The following is a 13393-nucleotide window of genomic DNA, read 5'->3' on the forward strand; positions in this document are numbered from 1 at the left end:
GAAGGCTGCAGAAGGATCTAGACAGTTTGGGAGAGTGATCCAGGAAATGGCTGATGGAATTCAATGTGAGCAAATGCGAGGTCTTGCACTTTGGCAAAAAGAATACAAGCATGGACTACTTTCTAAACGGTGAGAAAATTCATAAAGCCAAAGTACAAAGGGATCTGGGAGTGCTAGTCGAGGATTTTCTAAAGATAAACATGCAGGTTGAGTCCTTGATTAAGAAAGCGAATGCAATGTTGTCATTTATCTCAAGAGGGTTGGAATATAAAAGCACCGTTGTGCTACTGAGACTTTATAAAGCTCTGGTTAGGCCCCATTTGGAGTACTGTGTCCAGTTTTGGGCCCCACACCTCAGGAAGGACACACTGGCATTGGATGTGTCCAGCGGAGATTCACACAGATGATCCCTGGAATGGTAGGGCTAACATACGAGGAACGGCTGAGGATCCTGGGATTATATTCATTGGAGTTTAGGAGATTAAGGGGAGATCTAATAGAAACTTACAAGATAACACATGGCTTGGAAAGGGTGGACACTAGGAAATTGTTTCCGTTAGGCGAGGAGACTAGGACCTGTGGGCACAGCCTTAGAATTAGAGGGGGTCAATTCAGAACAGAAATGCGGAGCCATTTCTTCAGCCAGAGGGTGGTGGGCCGGTGGGATTCATTGCCGCAGAGTGCAGTGGAGGCCGGGACGCTAAATGTTTTCAAGGCAGAGATTGATAAATCCTTGATGTCACAAGGAATTAAGGGCTACAGGGAAAATGCGGGTAAGTGGAGTTGAAATGCCCATCAGCCATGATTGAATGGCGGAGTGAACTTGATGGGCCGAATGGCCTTACTTCCACTCCCATGTCTTATGGTCACTTATGGTCTAATTTCCTCCGATCTACAACACCTAACCAGTTTTGCTATGTGAAATGAGCAAAACCGTTTAGTGTCAGTTGTTTCAATATTCAGCACGTCTTTGAGCGGAAGAACACGAGATATTGGAGCTTGGATACATGGCTGATAGTTTTCACCCAGCAAGATCCGACCAACAACATGAGAATGATATGAAAAGATCTGTTTTAGTGACGTTGTCTGAGGTAGAGCTAATTACCCAGGCCCACCAGAGAAAACACACCCCACCCCGGCAATTTTCATTGATTCTTAACAAAGAGCTCAGTGGTTATAACTGCTGCCTCACAGCGCCAGGGACCCAGGTTCAATTCCCATCTCGGGCGACTGTCTGTGTGGAGTTTGCACGTTCTCCCCTGTGTCTGCGTGGTTTTCCTCTGGGTGCTCCGGTTTCCTCCCACAATCCATAGATGTGCAGGTTAGGGTGAATTGGCCACGCTAAAATGCCCATAGTGTTCAGGGATGTGTAGGTTAGGTGCATTAGTCAGGGGTTAAATGTAGGGGAACAAAGCTGTGTGGGTTATGCTTCGGAGGGTCAGTGTGGACTTGTTGAGCCAAAGGGCCTGTTTCAACACTGTAGGGATTTTATGATTCTATGATCACTGAAATAAAAATCAATGATCAGGTCTGTGGGATCTTCCTGTGTGCAAACTGGGTCTGGGTTTCCTCCGTCACAATAGTCACCACACTTCCAAAATAACTGGCTGCAGAATGATTCCTGGTGCTGTGAAAGGCACTATGCAAATGTAGGAACTTGATAATGGCTGGCAGGGGGGAGGGGGGTGGGTACTGAACTCCCTTGTCCCTCAGCCTCCTTTGAATTGATACGTGCATGGTGTGAGAAACATAGGAAATGCAGAAAACTGAGAAATATAGGAGCAGGAGGAGGCCATTCGGCCCTTCGAGCCAGCTCCACCACTCAATAGGATCATGGCTGATCATTGAACTCAATCCCCTGTTCCTGCTTTCTCCCCCATACCCTTTGATTCTCAAAACTCTCCACATTACCTTTCCTTTGGCAGACATCGTTTGCTGCTATCCAGAAGCGATACTGAGAATCCAAGCAACCTGCAGAGGCAAAGGAGAGAGTCAGGAATTATTAATGACTCCGATAAAGGCTGAGGGACTCAGACTGATCCACTGACTGTGAGCGATTCTCCACAGTCTATTGTGAGCCACATCATTAACTGGCATTGTGTATCATTTTTCTTGTAAATATGATCAGCCAAAGCAACTAATACGTTGCACTTCCTTCAACATCTGGTGAGACTGCTCGTTTGAAATGTTAATTTAACCCTGAAGTGATTACGATAATGAAATATACAACAAGCCCCAGGGAGCGTTGCAGGGTTTGAACAGTCAGATAGGGTTTATTAGATTTTCGATTATCATTCGAAACACTGCATTGAGAAGGCGCCTGGTTCTTGTTGTAGCATTGGGAGGGATGGCCCATGCAGCGTCAAACCACAGCAGCCAGCAGGAAATGCGTGAGGATAACTAAGACAAACTGACGGACTGCAGATGCTGGAGAGCTGACACTGCAGAAGCTAAGCTGGTGTGGCAGGGGGTGGGAACAGAGAAACGGAGTTAGAAAGCAGTTCCGAGAACGAGTCACCGGAATGGAGGCGTTAACTCTGCTCTCTCCCCACCCACTTGTGCATCAGGCAGCGTCAACTCCAAGAACCAAGCTCCAGCTTTCTGTCAGTGCCATCTTTTTCAGGAGACATTAAGCCATGACTCTGTCTATGTGGGTGGGTGGAAAATGACCTGAAAATGTGTTGCTGGAAAAGCGCAGCAGGTCAGGCAGCATCCAAGGAGCAGGAGAATCGACATTTCGGGCATGAGCCTTTCTTCAGGAAGGGCCCAAACCATCGACTCTCCTGCTCTTTGGATGCTGCTTGACCTGCTGCGCTTTTCCAGCAACACATTTTCAGCTCTGATCTCCAGCATCTGCAGTCCTCACTGTCTCCTGGTGGAAAATGACCCTATGACACACTCCTAGGGCGTGTGGGTGACACTGACATCGCAGATAACACCTTGGTGTTATCATCCAACGTCCAGAATAGATTATGAAATCAATATCATATTGTAGACTCTTGTTCTGTGCAAGTTTGATTCGACTTATTGTTGTCACGTGTAGATACAGTGAAAGGTTTTATTTTGCGAGCAGTACAGGCAAATCATAGCAAACAAGGACTTTTAGATCACAGGGTGCTTAGGCAGAGCGAGAAATACGAGGTTACAGCCACACAGGACGATGGAAGCAAGGTCAACATTATTCGAGGTTAGAGATTCCATTTGTCAGTCTAATAACAGCTGGGAAGAAGCTGTTCCTGAACCTGCTGGTGCATGTGTTCAGGCTTCTGCACTTCTGCCTGACAAAAGAGGTAGTAGGAGAGCACTACCGGGGTGGGAGGGGTCTTTAATGATGTTCAGAGCCTTTCTGCAGCAGCGAGATTTGTAAATGGAGCCCATGGATGGGAGGGTGGCTTCTGTGATGGTCTGGGCTGTTTGGCTGCCATGTTTCACAATAACGTGCTTCAAACCTATTTCATTGTTTGTACAGTTCTTTGGGAGGGTGTGAGGTACACTACAATGCAAATTCCTTCTCTCTCTCTCTCTCTTTCTCTCTCTCTGGGGCTACCTTTGAACATCTTGCAAAGCCATCAGATCCTGATGGACGTCATAAACTGTGGGAAGAATGCAGGTCTCCATGCTTGAAGCCCAACAATACTGGCCTTGGTTTCTGAAGCTAAACTCTCATCTCCACACAGCTCAGGCCTCTGTCTCATTAGAAATGAGCCACGGGCAAACACAGAAAGGGAATTAAGGTTTAAGGGGATAATGCGGGTAGGAGGAGCTGAGATGATGGATCGATCAGCCATGATCTTAATGAATGGTGGAGCAGCTTCGACGGTCCAAATGGCCTACTCCTGCTTCTATTACTAAGAAGGCATCCTGATAAGGTGCTGCATCAACGTTAGTGTGGAAAATAAAAGCTCACGGTGAAGGGGGAAGCGTACTGGCCTGGAGCTGGCTGACAGCAAGCAGAGAGTGGGAATAAATGGATCTTTTTCAGGCCAGCAGGATGTCCTGAGAGGCGTGTCACAGCTGTCAGTGATGGGGCCTCAACTCTTTACATTTTACAGAAATGGTTTGGACGAGGGGATCGAAGGTGCGATAATTAGATAGGGAGAAAAGTAAGATGCAGAGATGGCATAAGGAGCCACCAAGGGGATACAGATCAGGTACGTGAGTGGCCTCAGACCTGGCATGGAAAACATTGTGGGAAAATGTGATATTCTCCTTTCCCGCAGAAAGAATGAAAGGGAACCATCTTCCCTTAACAGTGAGGGGTTGCAGAGCTTGGGGCTACAGAGAGATCTGGGTGTTGAGGGTGTACGTTAGTGTGCTGGTACAGCAAGTCATCAGGAAAGCTAATAGAACTTTATGTCTTATTATGGGAGGGACTGAATGTAAGAATAGGGAGGTTATGCTTTAGTAACATGGGGTATTAGTGAGACTGCATCTGGAGCACTGTGCACAGTCCAGGTATTTCGGGTATAACGGAAAGGTTACTTTCCTGTGCAAGCTCACGCTGTAGAACATTACTATATAGAAAGTCACTCTGCAGGAGATCACTATAGAAAATTGCACTGTAGAAGATCACTACAGTAAATCACTATCCCTGTACAGTAGAAAGTTTGCGCTATCCAAATTGCATCCACTATTCATCAATTGCGTTATAGCCAACTCGTGTTGACAAAATATGCCTGTACTGTACTGGTCACCAGACTAATGGAAGGATGTTAATATGTCAGAAAGAGATCACAGAAGGTTTACTAGACTAATCTGTGGAATGAGCAGATTGCTTTCTGAGGCCAGGCTAGGCAGGCTGAGCCTGCATCCTATAGAGTTTAGAAGAGTCATGACATAACTTTGGCAAATAGAATTAAGGAGAATCCAAAGGGTTTTTACAAATATATTAAGGACAAAAGGGTAACTAGGGAGAGAATAGGCCCCTCAAAGATCAGCAAGGCGGCCTTTGTGTGGAGCCACAGAAAGTGGGGGAGATACTAAATGAATATTTTGCATCAGAATTTACCGTGGAAAAGGATATGGAAGATATAGACTGTAGGGAAATAGATTGTGACGTCTTGCAAAATGTCCAGGTTACAGTGGAGGAAGTGCTGGATGTCTTGAAATGGTTAAAGGTGGATAAATCCCCAGGACATGATCAGGTGTACCCGAGAACTCTGTGGGAAGCTAGAGAAGTGATTGCTGGGCCTCTCACTGAGATATTTGTATCATCAATAGTCACAGGTGAGGTGCCGGAAGACTGGAGGTTGGCTAATGTGGTGCCACTGTTTAAGAAGGGTGGTAAGGACAAGCCAGGGAACTATAGACTGATGAGCCTGACCTCAGTGGTGGGCAAGTTGTTGGAGGGAATTCTGAGGGACAGGATGTACATGTATTTGGAAGGCAAGGACTGATTAGGGATAGTCAACATGGCTTTGTGCGTGGGAAATCATGTCTCACAAACTTGATTGAGTTTTTTGAAGAAGTAACAAAGAAGATTGATGAGGGCAGAGCAGTAGATGTGATCTATATGGACTTCAGTAAGGCATGCGACAAGGTTCCCCATGGGAAACTGATCAGAAAGGTTAGATCTCATGGAATACAGGGAGAACTAGCCATTTGGATACAGAACTGACTCAAAGGTAGGAGACTGAGGGTGGTGGTGGAGAGTTGTTTTTCAGACTGGAGGCCTGTGACCAGTGGAGTACCACAAGGATCGGTTCTGGGTCCTCTACTTTTTGTCATTTACATAAATGATTTGGATGTGAGCATAAGAGGTATAGTTAGTAAGTTTGCAGATGACACCAAAATTGAAGGTGTAGTGGACAGCGAAGAGAGTTACCTCAGATTACAACAGGATCTGGACCAGATGGGCCAATGGGCTGAGAAGTGGCAGATGGAGTTTCACTTAGATAAATGCGAGGTGCTGCATTTTGGGAAAGCAAATCTTAGCAGGACTTACACACTTAAAGGTAAGGTCCTAGAGACTGTTGCTGAACAAAGAGACCTTGGAGTGCAGGTTCATAGCTCCTTGAAAGTTGAGTCACAGGTAGATAGGATAGTGAAGAAGGCGTTTGGTATTCTCACCTTTATTGGACAGAGTATTGAGTACAGGAGTTAGGAGGTCATGTTGCAGCTGTACAGGACATTGGTTAGGCCACTGTTGGAATATTGCATGCGATTCTGGTCTCCTTCCTATTGGAAAGATGTTGTGAAACTTGAAAGGGTTCAGAAAAGATTTACAAGGATGTTACCGTGGTTGGAGGATCTGAGCTACAGGGAGAGGCTGAATAGGCTGGGGCTGTTTTCCCTGGAGCATTGGAGGCTGAGGGGTGACCTTATAGAGGCTTACAAAATCATGAGGGGCATGGATAGGATAAATAGACGAGGTATTTTCCCTGAGGTGGTGAAGTCCAGAACTAGAGGGCATAGGTTTAGGGTGAGAGGGGAAAGATATAAAAGAGACCTAAGGGGCAACTTCTTCACACAGAAGGTGGTACGTGTATGGAATGAGCTGCCAGAGGATGTGGTGGAGGCTGGTACAATTGCAGCATTTAAGAGGCATCTGGATGGGTATATGAATAGGAAGGGTTTGGAGGGATATGGGCCGGGTGCTGGCAGGTAGAACTAGATTGGGTTGGGATATCTGGTCTGCATGGACGGGTTGGACCGAAGGGTCTGTTTCCATGCTGTACATCTCTATGACTCTATGAGTCTGTGGTAACTTGGTTGAAACATATATATATATATAAATGGGGTTAGTGTAGTTTGTTGGTCGGCATAGACATGATGGACCAAAGGGCCTGCTTCTACTATGTATGACTCTATATAGAAAATCCTGAGGAGACCTGACTGGACGGATATGGTAAGGACACTTCCTCTTGTAGCAGAATCTGGACCCAGGGGTCAGAGTGGAAAAATAAGGTGGCACCCATTTAAGATGGATATAAAGATTTTTATTCCTCTCTCAGAGGTTTGAGAGAGTTTGGAATTCCCTTGCTCACAAGGTGGTGGATGCAGGATAACTAAATACTTTTAAGGTAGATAGAGATAGATTCTTGGTGACCAAGGGGATGAAAAAGTATTGGGGATATGCAGGAATTGAAGTTAAAATTGGATCAGCCATGATCGCATTGAATGGCACAGCAGGCAGGAAGGGCCGAATGGTCTACCCTTGCTCCTTGATGGTATGTCTTGTAGACTTCTGCTGGAAACAGAGTCCACTCAGCTCCTCCCTACCAGGATTAATTGCAGGATAATCCCTTAATGTATTACGTTAATTAAGTCTGACCTTGCACTGAAGCCAGTGATGGTAACAGTGAGCCACAAGTTTTATTAAGAGATCCCACCAGATTAAAAACTTCCTTTTTCTTTATTCACGCCTGGGGTGAGGGTGGCACTGACTAGGCAGCATTTATTGCCCAGGGGCAGTTAAGAGTCAACCACATTACTGTGGGTCTGGAGTCACATGTAGGCCAGACCAGGTAAGGAAGGCAGGCTCCTTCCCTGAAGGACACTAGTGAACCAGATGGTTTTTCCCCAACAATCCAGTCACGATTATCGTTACTCAAGTCCAGGTATTTAAATACCACCAGCTGCTGTGGCAGGATTTGAACCCAGCTTCCCAGAGACTCCTATCCGGGTCTCTGGATGAACAGTCCAGTGATAACACCACTAGGCCATTACCTACCCAATCAGAAGCACCAAACTCTTGTTAAACCTGTCCGAACCCTGGTTAGCCCACTCTTGGTTAAAGTTAGTATAGTCCGAGAGGACTAGAGGGCTGCTCTCTCAGTAAGAGGGACATGACTGGTTGTGGTTTAATCTGAAAGCCCGCATGCCTCGGGCGAGGGGAGAGATTGGGTGGGCAGCTCTGTTTGAGTTCGCTCAGTTGGTTGGACTACTGCTTTACAGTGCAGAGTGATGTCAACAGCATAGGTTCAATTCCTACACCATCTAGGGTCATCATGAATGTCTGGGTGGACAGACCTCCGTCTGCCTTCCCATTAGGTTAGATTCACAACAGTATGGAAACAGGCTGTTTCGGCCCAACAAATCCACACCGACCCTCTGAACAGCAACCCACCCAGACCCATTTCCCTACCCCACATTTACCCCTGTGGCCAATTCACCTGACCTGCACATCTTTGTGACTGTGGGAGGAAACTGGAGCACCCGGAGGAAACCCACACAGACACGGGGAGAATGTGCAAACTCCACACTTCTCCAGCCCGAGGCTGGAATCGAACCCGGGTCCCTGGTGCTGTGAGGCAACAGTGCTAACCACTGAGCCACCGTGCCACAGAAACACATGGACCAACCAAGGACGCTGTTCAGAAACAAGGGAAGTAGTTGTAGCACTTTTCTCAACCTTTAGAGTCATGAAGTGTTTTTGAAGCATATTCTCTGTTGTAGTGTAGGAGACCCAGCAGCATAGCTGTGCACAGGCAGCTTGAACAAACAGGGAGCACAGACTCACTCAGTACTGCACAGGGAATATCAGTCCAGGCTTTACGAAACCACAACATGCTGAGTGAAGAAAGACATTGCGCTCAGATCTCCAAAAAATACAGTAAATGCTGGAGAAACTCAGCAGGTCTGCCTTCGCTGGGGCATGGCCTTATTGTTGCTGGATTAATCATCCTGAAACAGACACTAATCCTCCAGAGAATGTGGGTTTAAATCCTAGCCCTGCAGTATCTGGAATTGATATTCAATGAATAAATCTGGAATAATAAAGCCACAAACCTATCACTGACTTTTGTAAATATGATTCACTAATGTGAAGGAAATGTACTCTCTTTTTCAAATACAAAAATTCTGCCCCTCACTTGGATTATCGACAGAAGACGCACTGCAGAAATTCACCAAAGGTCCTCAGAGAGCACCTTCCAAATCCACGGCCACTTCCATCTGGAAGGACAAGAGCAGCTGATACATGGGAACACCACCCCCTGCAAGTTCCCCTCCAAGCCCCTCACCATCCCGACTTGGAAATATATCGCCGTCCCTTCACTGTCACCGGGCCACAATCCTGGAATTCCCTCCGTAAGGGCATTGTGGGTCAACTCACAGCAGGTGGACTGCAGCAGCTCACCATCACCCTCTCAAGGGGTAACTAGGGACAGGCAATAAATGCTGGGCCCAGCCAGCGACACACACATCCCTCCAGTGAATAAAACAATCTTGAGTTTGCAGAACACATACAAATTAAAATGGAATACTGGCAAATGAAAAGTTTAGAAATGTATTATCTCATGTTGTAAGTTTCTAATAACCTCAAACTATTTTTTTGGATCTGTAATGTTAAGAAAACGGTACTAAACTATCCAATCAACACTGGGAACGATCCACGGTGGCTTTGCATTGCAATCACTGAGCTGGCCAAATGCAGGGGGAACAAAATCTCTGAAAACCACATCATTAGGACTGTCATAATTCACATTTGCAACATGATAATGGAGGTAAATTACAGCCGTGGTGTGAATTTGGGCGATGAACTGGAGTAAAAGGAATGTTTTTTTTTAAATAAGGACAGGCTTTATTCCACTCTGCTTCACCAGATTGGAGTGAAGCCAAGTTTCCCTCTGCATTTCTACAAACCAGTCCTTGTACTCTACCCTTGTGCAGTTCTCGAAGTCTTCACCCTAATGTGTCAATTTTCAAATGTTTTTGAGTCAAACCATAAGGGGTTGAAGCGATTTATGAAGTGTGATTTCTGGGAGGGTGACCAGGGACCAGATTATAAAAATAACAATGTGCAACTCCATCCTTTTACTCTTTGCACATGGATTACAGGAACAGGACTTGCGGAGGCGGGAGGGTTTATTGATGGACTATGGCAACTCGTCAATGAAGCCTCTGCAGTCTGTACGCCCTAAGACTGCAGGACCACATCCAGCCCTCAGCATTCCCCCAACCAGATAACCACACACAGACAAACACAAAATCGGATTAAATCCATTTCCAAAGCAAGTGGGCTTTTTAATCATTTTAGATTTTGTGCTGGAAAGAAGATAAACTTTTAAGCTTGCGGCGAAATTAATCACCTCCATATCGAAATGGAGCGATTTTGAGACAGTTTTATGGTTTTCACAAACAGCACAAAATGCCTGAAAATATCTCTTGCTTTTTGAAACATGATTCAATGTTTTCGTTATCTGGACAGCAAATGATTTTTTTTTTGAAAAATTTTAATCGCTTCACGTTTCTTCATTAATTTCCAAAGTAATTTAAAACAAGCTGTCACCAGTCTGTTGCATTATTTTAATTACCAATATTATTCTTCAACTGCATTATTTTCCAACAAGTTTAAATTGTAGTTTTCAAGTAAACTTAGGCTCATGTAATTCTGCTAGGCGTTACATATTTTAGAAACAGATTGCGTGTAAATTTCAGATCTGACACAATGTATCCTTTTCACGATAAAATATAGAATTTATCCAAATCCTTTTAAGGAAAACTGACCTACCTTTAACCAACTGGAAGTAAATATATCTTTACTTTCACAGCACATTAATAGGATGTGAGGAATGTGGCTGCATTTTCTATCTGTCAGTTTAGACTAGTGACTTTGTTCTACACGTTGGTACATACTCACCCCTGGGTTGGTAGATTGGAGTCTGACGGTCACTCAGTGGGTGTGAGACTCTCTCTGTCTGTGTCTGTGTCTGTCCCTCTCCCTCTCTCTCTCCTGGCTCCCAGTAACAGACCTCCCCCTTCCCTGACGTGGTGCAAGGGGACAGTGGCTGGGATTCTCTAGCGTTTCTATTTTTAATCAGAGATTGCAGATCCGCACAGTCACCTAGCGGAGTTTGCAATTGTACATGCTGCAGAGATTCCAGGTTTGGGAGGGGCGGGAGAATGCAGGCTGGGAATTAAAATAATATCCTGTGCCCTCCCCAAAGCAATTGGGGGGATTAATTTTTTTTGGGGGGGGGGGTAGGAGGTTAAATGCCTCTGTCGATTTGTCACCTCTATTAGGAGAAAGTGAGGACTGCAGATGCTGGAGATCAGAGCTGGAAACGTGTTGCTGGAAAAGCACAGCAGGTCAGGCAGCATCCAAAGGGCAGGAGAATCGATGTTTCAGGCATAAGCCCTTCTTCAGGAATGAGGAGGGTGTGCCAAGCAGGCTTTGCTGACTGACCTTGGCCCAGACAAAAAGGATCATCTTATTCCTGCAAGGCATTTATTGCCTATCCTTAATTGTCCCTAGAAAGATTAGATTACTTACAGTGTGGAAACAGGCCCTTCGGCCCAACAAGTCCACGCCGACGCACAACCCACCCATACCCCTTTACCTAACACTACAGGCAATTTAGCACGGCCAGTTCACCTGACCCGCACATCTTTCGACTGTGGGAGGAAACCGGAGCAAACCCACACAGACACGGGGAGAATGTGCAAACTCCACACAGTCAGTCGCCTGAGTCGGGAATTGAACCCGGGTCTCAGGCGTTGTGAGGCAGCAGTGCTAACCACTGTGCCACCGTGCCGCCCTAAAGGTAACAGTGAGCTGCTTCAGGGTTTAGGGACACTGCTGTTAGGGAGGGAATTCCAGGATTTTGACTCAGCTGTATATCTCCCAGACAGGGTGGGGAGTGGCTTGGAGGGGAACTTGCAGGGGGCGGTATTCCCTATGTCCTTGCTGCCCTTGTCCTCCGGGATGGTAGAAGTAGTAGGTTTGGAAGGAGCTGTTAATGGCATGCTGTGGGTCGCAGTAGTGAATTTTTAACCTGGAGGGAGATGGTGAGCCTGCGGATGTACACATACACACAGAAACTTAGAGCAGAAAATGGCCATTCAGCTGCCTGAACCTCTCCCACCATTCAGTAAGATCACAGTCCATTTGCCTGTGGCTTTAACTCCACATTTCTGTCTACACACTACACCCTTTCACTCCCTTGTTAGTCAGGAATCAATCTACTTCTTTTGAAATTTTCAATGAGTCTGCTTCAACCACTCTCTGAGGAAGTTCCAAAGACTCACAAAAAGCTCTGAGAGAAACAAAAATCTCCCTATCTCCAACCTCAGTGGAAGACACTGTATTTTTAAGATGAGGTGTCCCCTAATCTCTGCCACAAGGCAAACATAACCTCAGGGCTGTGGCTGGGTCAGTGTTTATTACCTGTCCCTAGTTGCCCCTTAAGAAGGTGAGGGTGAGCTGCCTTCTTGAACCGCTGCAGTCCGTGTGCTGTAGGGTGACCCACAATGCCCTCAGGGAGGGAATTCCAGGATTTTGACCCAGCGACAGTGAAGAAACGGCGATATACGTCCTAGTCCGCATGGAAGGGAATTTGCAGCTGCTGGTGTTTCCAAGTATCTGCTGCCCTTGTCCTTCCAGGTGAAAGTGGCTGTGGGTTTGGAAGGTGCTGTCTGAGGATCTTTGGTGAATTTCTGCAGTGCATCTTGTAGAGAGTACACACTGCTGCTGCTGAGCATCAGTAATGGAGGGTGTGAATGTCTGAGATGTGGTGCCAATCAAGCGGGGGCTGCTTTGTCCTGGATGGTATCAAGTTTCGTGAGTGTTGTTGGAGCTACACGAATCCAGGCAAGTGGGGAGTATTCCATCACACTCCTGACTTGTGCCTTGTAGATGGTGGACAGGCTCTGGGGAGTCAGGAGAGGATTTACAGACCAATGATGTTCAAATCTTGTGGCAGCCTCTAGAATGTAAGTTCAATTAATCTCTGACAAATTGAAAACAAGTCTCAGTAATGGTGGCCATGAAACCATCATTAAAAACCCAGTTAACAAGGGTTCTTGTGGTGTGGTGGTAGTGTCCCTACCTCTAGGCCCGGGGGTTTTGGTCCCACCTGTTTCAAATTCATATCTGAAGCGGCTAATTTGAAAAATATCTAAAAATCCAACTGGCTCCCTCATCCTTCAGGGAAGGGAAATCTGCCGTCCTAACCTGGTCTGGTCTACATCTGAATCCAGATCACAATTTGGAGATGCTAGTGTTGGACTGGGGCGTACAAAGTTAAAAATCACACAACACCGGGTTTAATTGGAAGCAGTAGCTTTCAGAGCGCTGCTCCTTCATCACCTGGTGTTGTGTGATTTTTAACTTAGATCACAACCGCGGACTTAGTTATTAAATGCCCTCTGAAATGGGTAAGAAAACCACTCTGTTCAAAGGCAACAAGTACTGGTCACGCCAGCATCACCTGTGAAAGAATGAAAGTAAATGAAGAGAAGAATATCGCAAATCTCAGGAACTCCCGTGTATTAACTCAGGAAGCCTCACTGGAAAGGACATTCACTCATGGATGAACTGGCAGCCACTACCCATGGTTTTAGATTAGATTACTTACAGTGTGGAAACAGGCCCTTCGGCCCAACAAGTCCACACCGACCAGCCGAAGCGCTACCCACCCATACCCCTTCATTTACCCCTTACCTAACACTA

The 13393-nt window shown here is 46.1% G+C and overlaps 1 protein-coding gene across 1 annotated transcript in view; it reads right to left on the reverse strand.

Moving 5' to 3' along the window:
* Positions 1-10665, reverse strand: part of anxa6 (annexin A6) — a 105266-nt gene extending 94601 nt beyond the window's left edge. Inside the window, exons 1-2 of the mRNA XM_060837428.1 lie at positions 10583-10665; positions 1912-1971 (exon numbers count right to left, since the gene is read on the reverse strand). Of these exons, the coding sequence (XP_060693411.1) occupies positions 1912-1929 (18 nt within the window). The 5' untranslated portion in view covers positions 1930-1971; positions 10583-10665. The remainder of the gene's footprint in view (positions 1-1911; positions 1972-10582) is intronic.
* Positions 10666-13393: the final 2728 nt, after the last annotated feature.

Source organism: Hemiscyllium ocellatum, chromosome 16, assembly GCF_020745735.1.
Source record: "Hemiscyllium ocellatum isolate sHemOce1 chromosome 16, sHemOce1.pat.X.cur, whole genome shotgun sequence".
NCBI classification, from domain to species: domain Eukaryota; kingdom Metazoa; phylum Chordata; class Chondrichthyes; order Orectolobiformes; family Hemiscylliidae; genus Hemiscyllium; species Hemiscyllium ocellatum.